The sequence below is a fragment of the Semicossyphus pulcher genome, unplaced genomic scaffold, assembly GCF_022749685.1.
Source record: "Semicossyphus pulcher isolate SPU_LCO1_2020_fin unplaced genomic scaffold, fSemPul1.0.p SCAF_7, whole genome shotgun sequence".
Taxonomy (NCBI): Eukaryota; Metazoa; Chordata; class Actinopteri; order Labriformes; family Labridae; genus Semicossyphus; species Semicossyphus pulcher.
Window position 1 is genome coordinate 28,910,288 of NW_027211748.1, and position 15,067 is coordinate 28,925,354.

At 42.8% G+C, this 15,067-nt stretch overlaps 2 protein-coding genes across 2 annotated transcripts in view; one reads left to right on the top strand and one right to left on the bottom strand.

Moving 5' to 3' along the window:
• Positions 1-2,352: 2,352 nt before the first annotated feature.
• rnf182 (ring finger protein 182) lies at positions 2,353-3,228 on the bottom strand. The gene has a single exon (XM_069685545.1). It carries the CDS (start codon positions 3,226-3,228, stop codon positions 2,353-2,355), a length of 876 nt encoding a protein of 291 aa, XP_069541646.1.
• Positions 3,229-7,223: 3,995 nt separating this feature from the next.
• The window catches only part of retreg1 (reticulophagy regulator 1), a 32,946-nt gene continuing 25,102 nt past the window's right edge, over positions 7,224-15,067 (top strand). The window contains exons 1-3 of the mRNA XM_069685579.1: positions 7,224-7,420; positions 9,805-9,911; positions 11,769-11,799. Of these exons, the coding sequence (XP_069541680.1) occupies positions 7,224-7,420; positions 9,805-9,911; positions 11,769-11,799 (335 nt within the window). The remainder of the gene's footprint in view (positions 7,421-9,804; positions 9,912-11,768; positions 11,800-15,067) is intronic.

Sequence of the window (15,067 nt, forward strand, 5' to 3'; positions counted from 1 at the left end):
ACTCTATATACTGTGTCTTTCATTAGTATCAGAGGCCCAGCTTTAAGCTATATCATAGTCAGAGTCAGTGTAATCTTATATTATATAATCATACCATACTCTGTTATCAGAGAACATCTCCTGATGTCTTTGTATTTATTTAGCTGAACTCACTGGTAATCGTGTTGTGTATTTTTAAACTTATGCTCCTAAATAAAAAAGTATGATTCATATAGAAAATATAAACGCGTCCTTGTAGAGAGAACTGACATCGTTACATTTTATTTGGACTTTAACTGTAAACTCACCAAAACAAAACAAATTGAATAACCTGGAAAATCTGAACCTGACTGATTGTCATGCAAATGTGTGTTATTTTCTATGACAGCACTTCTGGCTGCAAAGAGGTTGAAAGTGAAATTACCTGCATGACCTAAATGTCCACACACCTAAAGCAACAAACGTTAAGGAGGAGCTCTGCAGTTCAAAGAAGCACTTTAAACAGGCTTTAACTGGTGACCATTTTATATCAGGACCAAACTACTTTATATCCTATTTATATTCGTGGCTCCTCCCTGTGATGAGACAACTGACCTTCCTTTTTTAAGCATAGAAAGTCCAAAGTTGACCCCCTGCGATGTTCATGTTGACTTCAAGGACTCTGAAGACTTTGTGATATTTAAAGGGGAATTCTGGTATTTTAAAGCTAGGCTCTGTTTTTACGTATTTTAGATTCTAAATAACTGTTATGAGCAAAATTTTAAGAATTGCTCCTGCAGACTGTTTTCAACCGGCAGCGGTGACACAGGCTGTAATCCTTTGGGGCAAATGCACACAATCAAGTAAATCTTTTAAAAGTGCTTTAAAAGACAACATTACGGAAAGATCTCTACTAAGATGTTTTTGTTACAAAACAATGTTTTGTTAAAGCGCTAATCTCAAAGATCTCAGTTTCGTTCTCTTTGGCGGCACCTGTGGCGATAAACGGTAACTGCGGGAGCACACTTCCCAGATATCCGGACAGTGCTGCATGTGTGACGTCCACGGTTGGCTCCGGTTGTAACTCCTGATTTTCCTGGCTGACGGTCGCTTTCCTTTTCAGACTGTTTGCTTCATCTGAGCGTTGAGTTTGTTTCTTTTTCTTTGGATTTTCACTTCTTGTTGAAGTTGTATCTGTAGTCATCCATCTTTTCTTTGTTTGTACAGCCACAGTAGATTACTGTTTACTCGCAACACTTGCAGAGAGCGGAAAAGCAGCCGCTTAGCTCCGCCTACCCTCTCTGGCAGACCAACCACTGCTGGCTGATGGGAAACGCGTCACTAACTGGGCGCCGTTTTGGATTTATTCCACAAATGTCGCATCAGACACCCAGTCTGTAATAATATACTGCAAATGCAAAGGCTTCCTTCAGTGGGCCATCGGCTCAATCACCATTGTGTTACCTCATTCGGCGATACATAGAGACTTAACAGACATTTATTTACATGAAAATCTTTGAGATTATCACTTTAAACCCAGAAACAGCTGTTAGATTGCTCTCTTCAGATCCACCATAAAAACGTCATTTTAATCTCACCCCACCACTGCTTTGATTCTTTTTGTTTGTTCGTTTGTGTTATTGTTTGAATCTGGTGGTTAAAAGTTTTTGTCGAATACACAATAACACACACAATACAACTGATACGCAGTAAGTAGACAAGCAACTCATCCATTTGCAAGGCAAAATTACTGCTTTTGTCAATGGACTCTGGTGAGAGATGTAACAGCTGTCTCCCTCTTTAACAGAAAGGTCTTTGTAGGGATCCTTTCTGTAATGTTGTCAGACTCTTAGAATAACAGTCTGAGTCTGTTTGTGGCAAATACAAGAACTTTTAGTGGACGAGCTTTGATCAGGTGCATTTGCCCCCAAATGATTGATCCCAATAAAATAAAATAGGGCTCAGGTTTTAAATACAGAAATGCCCCTTAAAGTGAAGCATTTATGGCGGTGTTACAATCTGAACACATCAGATCATCAGGTTTCAGAGACTGTTATTATTTAATACCTTCAGGATTCTCACTAAAACAGTAACGTACTATTCATTATATTTTAGCAGATTCCATCAGAATTTGGATTTAAGTTTCAGCTAGGGTTTATTAGTTGACTACGAAGCTAAACAAAGCACAAAATGAACATGTATAATAAAGAAAAGCTCCAAACTGTGAGCTCCATTTGTTATGTACATTATGTTCTTTTCTTTGATAAAGAAAGGGAACATTTCTGTCTCCTGTTGAAGTGTTTACACGGTCAGTTACACAGTAACATCCCCATTAGTGAACTTGGAAGATCCATTGTCAGGCATGTTCAAAGCAAACCCATTCATCTGGTCCCATTACGGCGGCATGCAGTCCCACAACTCATGGCAGATACACTGGCAGAACCCGTAGACCATGATCATGACCAGGCTGGCAGGAACCAGGCTCACCAGCAGCACCCCGAGCGTCGTCCTCTGCATGATGAGCAGGTAGACCCCCATAGGCAGCGAGCTGAAGTACAGCAGCCCCAGCACCCACACCAGAGCCCGGGCTGAGGTCTGGCACAGGAGGGCCGCACAGTTCCACACCGTCCACCTCTGCGTGATGGACGCCATGGAGTCCAGACTGGATGAGCGGAAGCCCCGGTTTGATGTGTGCAATCCACGTGGCTGGCGGTGGAGGTGGAGCTCTTGGCTGGCTGCAGGCACCGGCGGAGGCTCCATGATGGTAATGACCACAAAGTTAGGGGAGCCCCGGATGGATGAGTAGGTGGTGGAGGTGGAAGCAGAGGAGGAGGAAGAGGAGGAGGAAGGGGATGTCACAGGTGTGTTGCTACCCATCAGCGAGCTCAGGCGCCTGGGGCTGAGGAGCAGCTCTGTCGTGTCCTGGTTGAACTGGATGTTCCTCTGGTTCCTGCTATGAAGGGTCAGCGCTGCCACCAGGTTGCAATCGTCTGGCAGGCTGCTCACCGCCTCACCTGGGAGTCGGGTGACATAGCGGCAGAACGGGCACACCACGGCGTTGGGAGGCGACTCACCCAGATCCAGGATCTTAGCGAGGCATTTAGCGCACAGACGGTGGCAACACTCGAGCACCTTTGGCCTGCGACCCCCCAGGTTGTAGGCACAGTAGCAGATCTTACACTCCAGCTCCTCAGTGCACAGTACCTCCACGTGGCCACCACCTCGTCCAACTCCACCGCTGCCATCTTCAGTGCTCTGCAGCTCGATCATCATCCTGCCCTGATTCCCTACCCTTCCTCACGATCAACAGAGAAATCCAACCACAAGCTCAGGTCCGGACGCAGCACCGAGGGACATGGCGAGTTTCCCATAGATAGAGGTGGTGACAACAGTCCACTCCAATGAAGGTCTGGGGTTCATTGTGGCCGTCCAACAGGCTCCTGCAATTTGTGTGTGAGTGTGTGTGTGTCAAAGAGAGAGAGAGATTTGGGAGTTGATGTGGGAAGTCCCTCGTGAGTTCTGGCCTCTGAGCAGTTGGGGTAACGGTGCTTCGTTTGGGGCAAAAAAAGCCTTTCATGGGCCGCATGAAAAAAGAGAGAGAAAGTGAGAGAGACTGAAAGAGAGAGGGAGAAAGAGAGGGAGAGGGAGAGAGGGAGAGAGAGAGGGAGAGATAACTGTTAACACAGCATTAGAAGAGAACAAACAAGAGGCGAAGGGACAACAAAGCAAAGCCTGTACAAACCCGAGCTGGAATTTTCGAGCCTGATCTTTTGTTGCTCAGTGAAATTCAGTCCAATTAGCGGCTTACACACACACACACACACACACACACACACACACACACACACATCGGCCATACACACACATAAACACACACACACACACACACATCGGCCATACACACACATAAACACACACATACATTTCTAACATCTTTAGTTCTCTGTTAATGATGTGTGGGTGTGCATGCACAACAAAACATGAATGAGTGTGTGTCTGCATGATCATGTTTGCAAACGTGTGTGTGCACGTCATTGCAATAAATTAGCGTGTAACTGTGTGTGTGTGTATGAGCTTGATTGTGTGTGAATGCATGCTTTTAAACATATGAATGGATTGTGAGACACTGTATGTGTGTGTGTGTGTGTGTGTGTGTGTGTGTTCTCTGTACAGTGTTTCATCTCTCTCATGAGGTTGAATATGGCACATCCTGTACAATTCATGTTTTCTTTAAAGCACAAACAAAAAATAACCGACAGATTTACACATAAATAAAAGTCTTTATTTATGCCTGTTAATAATATAATAAATTATCAATATTTAATTTAAAAAGAACAAGTACCTGGCCTGAACAATATATATATTAAACCTTTTGAAAACTCATATACCATGATATCCTCAGTCTTTTTTAGGAGCGCCCTCTTGTGGCCAATTGTATACAAACCAAACTGTACTCCCATGTCTGTCTCCCATGAATAGTGGGACCATATATTTTATTTTAAATGTATGATGTGAGCTGCACGATGGTGCAGTGGTTAGCGCTGTCCCCTCTCAGCTAGGAGGTTCCGGGTTTGATTCTTGGTTTGGACGTAGTGGGTCTTTCTGTGTGGAGTTTGCATGTTCTCCCCGTGCATGTGTGGGTTCCCTCCGGGTACCACAGTCCAAAGGCATGCTCGTGAGGTTCATTGATGACTCTATAAATGAGAGCCTGAAATGTTGTCTGTCCTGCAGGATGGGGCGGCACGGTGGTACAGTGGTTAGCACTGTTGCCTCACTATAAGGTTCCTGGATCGAATCTTCTGTCTGGTGAAGGTCTTTCTAGGTGGTGTTTGCGTGTTTCCTCGTGCATGTGTGGGATCTCTTCGGATTCTCCAAAGACATGCTCGTTAGGTTCACAGGTGTTAATGTGAGCTTTAAAGGTTGTCTGTCTCTGTGTGTCAGCCCTGGGTTAGTATGACAGCTGGGATAGGCTCCAGCGTTTTAAAGAAGTTACATCTTTCTTTCACTTGCTTCTAAAACAAATGAACACACATAAGCCAGAACAAGATCTTTGCAGCAAGAGGCGTATTGCTTTTGTCCACAGGGGCTGCAAGACCCAAAACCCAAAAACCCAAAAATGGTTCTTTTGTTTATCTCTTAAAGTTACATATCTGGGCTGTAGTGCACCGGAAAAAGGAGGTTGTACCTTTGAAAATAAAAGTTCATTCTTGGCCTTAGAAATAGAATAGTCTTATGACAATAAAATTCCAATGCAACCCCTTTTTACTCGTAGATTATAACCATACTACACTGTATTCAACAGGGGATGGATTTGTCATGGAGTTGGTAAGTTGGCCTTGAGTGGATCCGTCAAACCACAGGCTCCGATCAGGCTCCATATGTGTGGGGAAGCCCTCTGACGGGAGGAGCCGCGTGGACCTGTGTGCAGTGAAGGAGCGGCCCCGGCAGTGAAAGTGGAGCAGGTCACCGGTGGAGATCACGGCTCAGCTCTGAGCTCTGATCTTGATTCAGGTCCAGAGCAGGCAGCAGTGTAAAATGGGTCATTACCTCTTTGTTGTCCTTAGTTTGCCCTGTTACTCCCCAAGACAGGTTCACTCTGACTCTGTCATGTGTAGCAAGAAGCCCAGTGGTCTGTCTGTCTGTCATACAGTATCCTAGTTTACTGTTTTCATTTCCTGTTTTATTTTGTCATCACCCTTCCCTCTCCTCTACTTCCTGCCTTTGTCTGTGTGATTGTGTGCCCCGCCCTTATTGTTTCCACCTGTTCCTTGATTGCCTGACCTGTGCCTGATTACCTTCCCTCTGTATTTTGTCTTCCCTTGTTTCTGTGCCAGTTTGTTTTCATCAAACCCGCACACAGTTTCCAGTTTGGACTTCTTTCTCATTTTATTCCCAGTGTTCTTCAGAGTGTTTTTTTGTCTGTTTTGGACCTTGTCATGTTTCTTTGGATTTTTAATCGTGCCTTTCTCCCGTGGACTATTACCGTAAGCCTTCTTACTTCACATAAATACACACACACAAACACACAAACCTGACGTCAATGACCTAAACCACAACAACACAAGCAGCAGCTGAAGTCTCGAGCTGCTTCAAGTCAGAAAAAATGGGACAGGAGACCGGAAGTTTGACGATTTTCAGAATAAAATAGATCAAATAATTAAAAAAATGTCAGTTGTCACAAGTCAGCTGGACATTTTGTGGATTTGATTTAATTAAGTAAAACAAATACTTTACATATGCAGTATTAAAGTCACATTTAATGTCTTCAAATGTATATTATTTTTAGTTACTGAAAATAGGTATCAAATCAATAAGTATTTAAAAAGAAAATGTGATTATTGAAGAGAAATTTTGTGATGGCAAAATGTTTTCTTATTCTCTACCAACTCTGTACCCCACTTATTTAACTTGTGACCCCTTTCAGGAGTCCCTAGCTGTGTCCCAATCCAGGGGCTGCAGCCTTGGAAGGCCGTATTCAAAGGCCGATTGCGTCAAAGAAGCACATTAAAGGCTGTTCCAATTCGAAGGCTCCTTCAGATGCGGCTGACAAATGCATCCTCCATTTCCCGGGCCTTGAAGGATCCATCGGGTGCATCCTTTACGGCCCAACGTATCCCAAGATGCATTATGCACCAATTCAAACGGAATGGCGGACTGTTACTCGGCCGAGGAATACACTAAAATATAAACATTTTTGGTTTCAACTCAATAGAATAGCTGGAGATACAAATGTTTAAGAAAACGAAAGGGCCCTTGAGACAAATTATTTTTATAATTATAGGTTAACTTACTCGACATTAGTTATGCTAGCTAGTTAGCCTGCTAGCTACCTCTTGCTAGGTGACAAGAGCGGCATTTTGTGACGCAAGGGTAGACCAGACCGTCTCATTTCAGTTCGGTCTACGCAGGCTATGAATGGAGCATCCTCCATGGACCGCCTCCTTCGAAGGCTGCAGCCCCTGGATTGGAACACAGCTCCTACCACCAGATTGGGCACCACTGCTAAAGTGCTGTAGTCTACTGGCGTTTATTGTCACTTATATTTAGAGCTTAAACTCAAATAATGTTGACATTCTTATGAAGTTCCATTAGTTATATGTATGTGAACAAATAACAGTCGCTTATACTGGCAAAGAAAAATGCGGTGACTTTTATTTTGAAAAGCCAAACACCGGAAAAAGAATCGTAATCAGTCCCGTAAACTTGATGCGGATCTCTGCTGGAGGAGCGGAGCGGCAGAGTGCAGGGGCCCCAGTCGTTGTCCAATGCTGGGGAGCCGGGAAACAGAAACTGCGGGTGGCGGGGAGGAGGCTGCCGGGCCCCCGGGGCCTCTGAGCCGGGCCCACCAAGGGGAGGAGACGCCACCCGGCCGCGCAGGGTGTCGTCTCACCGGCCTGGTCAACTGGAGGCAGAGACCGTGCAGGACTTCAGCGCTGTTTGCTGCAGCCAACTCGGTGTTCTGGTAGGCACCATGACGCAGGGATATCTCACACTCCCATCATAATAACACTGAGCTCCTCTTTATTACAGGAAATTATTAGAACTTTAGATCGACCTTGAGCTTCAGTTAAACATCATAACGATTAAGTTTACTATTCTATGATCTTTGCAAATCTCTGATGATTTTTAAGGCCAAACAATCACTTTTTCTTTACAGTTACAAACATTTTGTATTAATATGTATATTCTATATTTATATTTTATATATTTCTTTGTATTATTCGTCAAATCAGAGGTTTGGAAGGAGTTTATCCTGTTAGTTTGAAATTATTCTCATTTGTTAAATAAGATATAAATTCATGATAATATCCAGATGTAGACTCAGACCACTCGCCAAGATTTCATCTGAACAAAGTCCCTTCAATGAACAAGAAAACACAAGGAAGGAGATTTTATTTGATGTTTGCTGGTCTAAAGGTATTCAAATAAAAAAATGTCCACTGTCTGTTGTGTTTTAAAACATAAAGTACTATAACTTTCCTTCAAGCCAGGTTGAAAAGGAGGATTTTTAAATAGTACAGAAGAGATGTTCTCAGTGGCGTCTGTGATGGTATATAATTACAATATTAGTTTCAGGGGCTACGTTATGCCTATTTATCCTTCACTAAACCAACTCGAGAACTGAATATCGGCAAAATACTAGTGTAATTAAAAAATAATGTTTATTTTCTGTGGTCTACTTGGTTATGGCCCTGGATCAGTGCATGTTGGGTAGTATCTTATGCTGTAACTGATAACAGAACAACTCTTGTTCCCACAGTATGCTACATGTCATGACACAATTTTAATTCTTAGTGATAAATGAATCCGTCTCTGATGTCTGTATAGGCTTCACTGTGTTTGTGTTGTTGGAGCCCTTTGACGATTTTTCATGCAAAAATCAGACAAATGATCTGTCTCTCTGTGCGCTTTATGAAACCATCTGTAGGTCAAAGACGTCTGTGCTCCGGCTTTTTCAGTGAGTTAAATTCTAGTATTGTTTTACTGATATATTTTTAGCAGTAAGTAGAAGGTATACTGTGCTGGCCATACCTGGCTTGTTAGCCTGTTCAGTGTTTATCATACATTTATTTATTCATGGGCTGGGTCATGGGAGTCAGCATTGTTGTTGTCTTTTACCCGGAGTAGACCGTAGTGATGAGAAGTTATTAGTACTTATAATAGATTAGATAAATAAACACTTGCAGTCAGTCACCACCACAAACAGAATCTCCTCTGTGGGAAACACGAAGTTAAACTTGCTCATTCAGCAGCTAACGGATCAGCCACAGTCTCTTTAGCTTTGATATCTTGCCGTTTACCAACCCCTCGCTCCTCTCCAGCGCCACCCTCTCATCCAAATACGGTCACTTCTGGCTCCAGAAAACCAAGATGGCGGCAGCCAGATCCCGAGCTTGAGGCTTCATTTACGCATACGTTTTCTTTGATATTTGTGTGTAAAGTGGAGTATATTAAAGGATCTTTTAGATAGCATTTGCACTCTCAGATGCCATTGGAACTATTTGTATTGTAAAACTGATCAACCTAAATACTTCAGACCTGTTTCATAGAGATAAACAGAAAGACATTTCAGTTTGAATCATGTTAATACCACTTATATACCTAAAAAACAGAGGGTCATTTTATTCAAACTGCTTGTGGACTCAACGTGACAGCATTTATACTTTTCAGCTAACTGATCTTAAAAGCTTTCAGAAAAGGAACAGCAGTAAGACAGCAGCAGGAACGGTTCGTTGTGACCTGAGTGAGCTGAGTGATTCATGACAGATTGACGTCATGTGTCACGATCATATCAGTTTCTATTGGTCCAAAGCTAACGTGGGTGGGAGTAATCGACACAATATGGTCTTTCATTGGCGCAAATGGTCCTCATGTGCAGACATGCAGTTTTTAATGATGCAACACAATTTTATAATTTATTATAATTATTTCGCGGACCACCAGGCTTTGGTTCGTAGACCCCCAGTGAGAAGCACTGTTTTATAGCACAAGCAAGGCCTCTGTTATCCTTCACCATTTCGATGCAGACAGTTAAGAAGACTAAATCATAATATAAGATATAGTAGAAATCATATTAAAGTGTACATTATATGGGTAGTAATATTTAAGTGTCTGTTAGTACAGCAGAGTTTAGCTCCTACTTTGCTACAAGCATCAAACTGCAACGATGTAAAGAACAAAAAATTAAACCTTTATATGTTAATAAAAAACAGAAAAGTAAATACTTAGTTCTTAAAGTCTGAGCATTTACAAAATAATTTACTAAATATTTTCTTCCCTCACCGGCTGGACTACGAACATGTTAGCAGTAGCCTTCTCAAAAGTAAATGTTTTGTTTCTCTTCAGGTTCGTGGCCTTCAGCCCTTTACGAACATACAGCCTCACGGCCGTCCTGCTGGCTCTGCTGGTCGTCACGGTGACCGCCAAAGACATCGCTCAGTCCAGATCCACAGGTAACATCTTGTATACCTTTTTAAAAAAGAGAAAATGCTAAATTTATTTCCACGTGTTAGGGCTCATTCCTGCAGGACTCTAAACTGAATTGCATAAGCGTAGGATTTAGACAATTTGTTGGACAAAACAAGCGTTTTTATGATGTGTTTTTTTTTTTGATTTTCTGGTGTTCCAAGAAACTGGTGGTCCAAAAGATGAATCATTCAATTGAGAAAGTATTTGTCAGATTAAAAGTTTATGAAATCACAAACTTAATGAATTGGCAGCAGTTTACCGAGCCGTCAGATGTGAGTCCATCACAGACTTTCAGATGATTTCAGCCTGATGGCGCCTCGTTAGCCTGATGAGTAAGGACGAGTCTGACATGAGGAAGAGTCACAGATGGTCCCTCGTCAGCCTGACCTCAGTTTACTCCTCCTGTTTACACACATGAGGAATACATTATGTCAGATGTTTTCACTGTAGTTTCCTATTATCCAGAGGAATGATAAAGGACTTCTATTTCCATGTCTTAGGGCCCGATCAGACAGAGCGCGTTTCGCAGGCACCGCAATGCCTTTTTTGTTGTTGCTAAAACGCATTCTGTCTGATCGGGCCCTGAGTCAGCACTTATCTTTAGAGAGTGACCATTCGCTTCTCAAGTTTCTAGTCGGACTGTAAACAATGCAGCGCACAGAAAAAGAAGCCGGAAGTGTTTTATCGCTAACCGTTCCAAACCGGTCCAAAGTTACCTGACCAGGCTATATTGTCGTTAGATGAAAGTTTATCTTTATTTACAGATTCTACATAAAAATGTAGAATCATTAGGCAGCCAGATTTTAGTACAAGAGGTGTTCTGGTTTCTGTTTGTAGTACAACTGTAGTCCGAGAAGCATCGACTAATCACGTATCAGCAGGCTTTGGTGATGTCCTGACTCCCATCTGCATCATCTGACAACAATTTAGCTTCTTATTAATCTCTATGAACAGACCTCTGCAGCAAGTTCAGCTAACAATCTGTTGTAGATCAAACATTCAATTTGAGACAAATTCCCCTGACGCTGTATCGCCAAGGCTGTTCAGCGTTTAGATCTCCCGACTTCCTTGAATGCATCATAAATGATGGCTCCGCCCTCCATTCAACAAACTTGTCATGCTAAAGTAGTTTTCTTCTCCTCTTGAGGACAGACCACTTTGGTCTGAACGCACGGTCGCTTCTCGAGCTGCTAACTGGACTGTAAACAATGAAGCGCACCGAGATGAAGTCCGGGCTGGAAGACGTTTATCACTAAACACTGGCTACACCGGAATGCCTGAAATGTTCGACGTTGCTTCCAGAGGATATATCGTGATGATGATGGTTTCTGAGATTGTTGTGTTAAAGCTACAGAGCGTGGTCGTATTCCACTTACAAACATATTCAGGAATGAAGGACAGTCTGTGATAGAAGAGGCACAGAGAGCAACACCGCTGCCACAGATTATATCTAAAGCATCTAAAGATGAGCAGCTTTTCTCTGCTGCGTTTCGTCCTTCAGGCGATTAAAATATTCCTGCACAACATATACTAAGTGTACTGTGAAAAACACAATGTCCTCCTGTCCACATACTTCTTGTGTGGGGCTGTTTTGAAATGATTTGGGCCTTTTGGTTCTGGTGAAGGGACATCTTCATGCTGCATCATACATGTATAAACAAGATTTATCAGTCAGCAGTTTGTGTTTGTCCCTTTCCCGTGAGCAGATATGAAGACATTTATGAATGTGTGGTTATTCATTATCTCTTTGCAGAGCAGCTGTATTTTAAAAGCTATTTCACTGTCATTATTATTGGACCTACTCGATGATGATAAATAATACATTTTTTTCTTTTCCGCAGGAGCTCATTTATGGCGCAGCATGACTGCAAGGTAGGAAACTGAAGTGCATTTAAAGTGCGTGTTTGTGTGTGTTTTTGTGTTTTAACTCTTGAAACATTTCTGAAAAGGCAGATCTACTCTGACGGCAGCAGTCATCTTATTGGTTGAGTTAAAAGGTTAGCTTACCAGCTAACCTAAATGGCACAGAAGCACCTTATATATAAGGGAAGGTAAAAGACCTCAAAAAGATGAATAAAAGAAGATTGCAGTTGCATTTTTTTAAAATTTGAAATCCTTTAATGTGAACATGCTAACTAACTAGCTTAGCTTCGTGCTGCAGGATGGTGTGGGAAATCTGAACTCTGTACCTGTAGTTTGACTGACTAGCTATATGGCTAAAGTGCTAATCTTGAAGATTTCAGTTTTGTACTCTTTGGCGGCACCTATGGTGATAAACAGTAATTGCGGGAGCACACTTCCCAGATATCCAGACAGTGTTGCATGTGTGACGTCCACGGTTGGCTCCGGTTCTAACTCACTTTTCAGACTGTTTGCTTCATCTGAGCGTCGAGTTTGTTTCTTCTTCTTTGGATTTTCACTTCTTGTTGAAGTTGTATCTGTAGTCATCCATCTTTTCTTTGTTTGTTCAGCCATAGTAGATTACTGTTTACTCGCAACACTTGCGGAGAGCGGAAAAGCAGCCGCTTAGCTCCGCCTACCCTCTCTGGCAGACCAACCACTGCTGGCTGATGGAAAACGCGTCACTAACTGGGCGCCGCTTGTGATTTTTTTCCATCAACAGTGGGCCATCGGCTCAATCACCATTGTGTTACCTCATTAGGTGATAGATAGTGACTTAACAGACATATGTTTACATGGAAATCTTTGAGATTGTTAGATTATATTGCTCTCTTCAGATCCACCAGAAAAACCGTCATCTTAATCTCACTCTGCCTTCCTGTCTGTCGCTCGACCTCAGCTGCTCTCTCTCTCTCTTTTGTTCGCAGCAGCTTTGTGTTGAAAATCTGACTGTAGATCTGTTGTTTCTAAAGCTTTGCTACCTTTCGGTGCTATCGAATGTAAAAATAACAGATCATATCATTTTAAAACACGTGGTGTCAAAGTATGGAAGTACTGAAAACTTTGACAACCCTATTTTACAGTTTTCTTGCATGGACTGGATGGATGCACAGGTTTGTCGTAAACCCAGAACAACATCCTTTCAGAGAGCACAGTCATCCTGAATGTTCACTGGACTGTTGAGTCGGCGCAGAGCTGATTGGTCACACATGACTGTCTAATCTGATCCTCCCTGAGACTGAACCATGTGACCGTCTCAGGACACAAATCACACAGTCACCTTGTGATAAACAAGTGTTTACATGAAGGATTAGTCGATTCACTACCGAGGAGTATTCGGGACACTGCGTGGGAAAATATTTCTTTCGATTTCAAGAATAAAGTTGTGATAGTTAATCTCTGAGGAAACAGGTGGAGCAGTCTGTCAGTGTGTGTGAGTGTGACGACCTGGAGTTGATTTTACCCACAAGCACCTTTACTCGGGTAAAAACTTGGACTGAGACAAGAGCACTGCACCGCAGGTTAACTTGGTTTGTTTCAAATACTTTTATAAAGTTGAATTGTTGCATAAAGAGAACAGCACAGATATATTTCTGTATAATGCCTCAAAAATATTATAAAATCTGATTTTTGAAAGCATTAACTTGGAAGCAAAATTTGCCTCCTTTCAGAGCTGATTTCTTGGTTTGTGGAATTAACATATAAGCTATGCTTAAATGCTCTCACTAAAAAATCTGTCATACATATTTTTGTCCATAATCTACTGGGCATCTGCAAACTAAATGATCGTAGATTTACACGCCATGAAAATGTCTCCTCCTGGATGTAAGAGATGAGTTTGTCATGCTTTAAAATCCTTACTTCTAAACTTTCACCACTTGGTGGAGCCTGAGCACACACAGTTTTTACAGGTGACATTATGAAAGTGTTTATATCTCCCACAGCACCTTTCTTCCAGGACAGAGAAAGTGCTGAAAATGACTAATACAATAAGAAAACGAGTCACATATTTTGGGTAAGGTTTCATTGCAGTCGTGCAAAACTTAATTTGGACCTTTACGTTTCTTCTCGACCTTTTTGAAGCCGCATCTTTCCGGAGCTTTAGACGATATCTTCAACAGGTTGTGTGGGAACCTGAATGCAGCACGCTGAAAGCAGGGACCATTGGTAGACTTTATTTTCAGCTTTGACAGGTAAAGGAGCAAACAGGCAAGAAATAGCACTTCAGGCTAGAGCTGTTAAAGTCCTTGGGTTGAGGGCTGGGGCTGGGTGAGCCGAACCGGGAGACAGGTCAGTGCAATAAGGTGATGGCACTCACTCAACAGTTTATAGGAGGGTAAAGGTACCGTGAAGAAGCAGGGAGGAGACGTTGTCCAGGATGCAGTAGGTCCAAGACCAGGCAGGCACCCAGTAGAAGCTAACAAGCAAGTAGGGAGCAGGAAGAAGGTAAGTCGAGGCCAGGCAGAGATTCAAGGGGCCAACAGGTAAGTGTTGCACACAGTGAGTGTGGCGACAAGGTGAGAGTCTCTGAGCCACAGGAAACCACAGGGAAGTGAAACGCCAGTAGAACAGCCGAGGGGAGAGGCAGACAGAAACCAGGAACGCTGAGGCAGAACTCGTGGTCGGGGACAGAAGGCTGCGTTGGTTCCTGGGAGGCAGGCAAGGTCGCCAATGGGAATCACTCCGAAGAAGAGTGCTGGAGAGTCTTGCATGAGAAGGCGAAAAACAATCTGGAGCGAGAGGGCAGGAGAAGCTTACGTACTGCTTTGACTGGAGATGGACAGGTGAACAGGGTTAGCTCATGAGGTGGGAGTGAGTTTGTGAGAGAGAGAGTTTTTCCCTCTGTTTCCAAAAACCATCCACACAAGCACGGTTAAAAAAAATCCCCATCAAAATGAAAACGCAAAAACACAACAGAAACGCTGTCATGAGAAGGCCACACCAGCACCGGTGATATAACCAGTCATGCAAAGAAGAAAAAGAAAATCGTGGCCAATCAAAAGTCTGAAAATATCTTTCCCCCTTCCTCGATGTCTGTGTGGACTGATAGCCAAGCGGAGTTATTCCTCTATATATGTGTAAACATCTAAAAAGTCCTGTTAGCGAGGTTAGCAGCATCACTGTTTTAGTCATTACCGTCATTTTGAAAAGAATGTAGCCTCCTTTGTGAGGCGCACAGCCTGACGTCACGAGCCAAAAACGCCATTTACCCTATCTACACGTCTCCGCGGAAACAGAG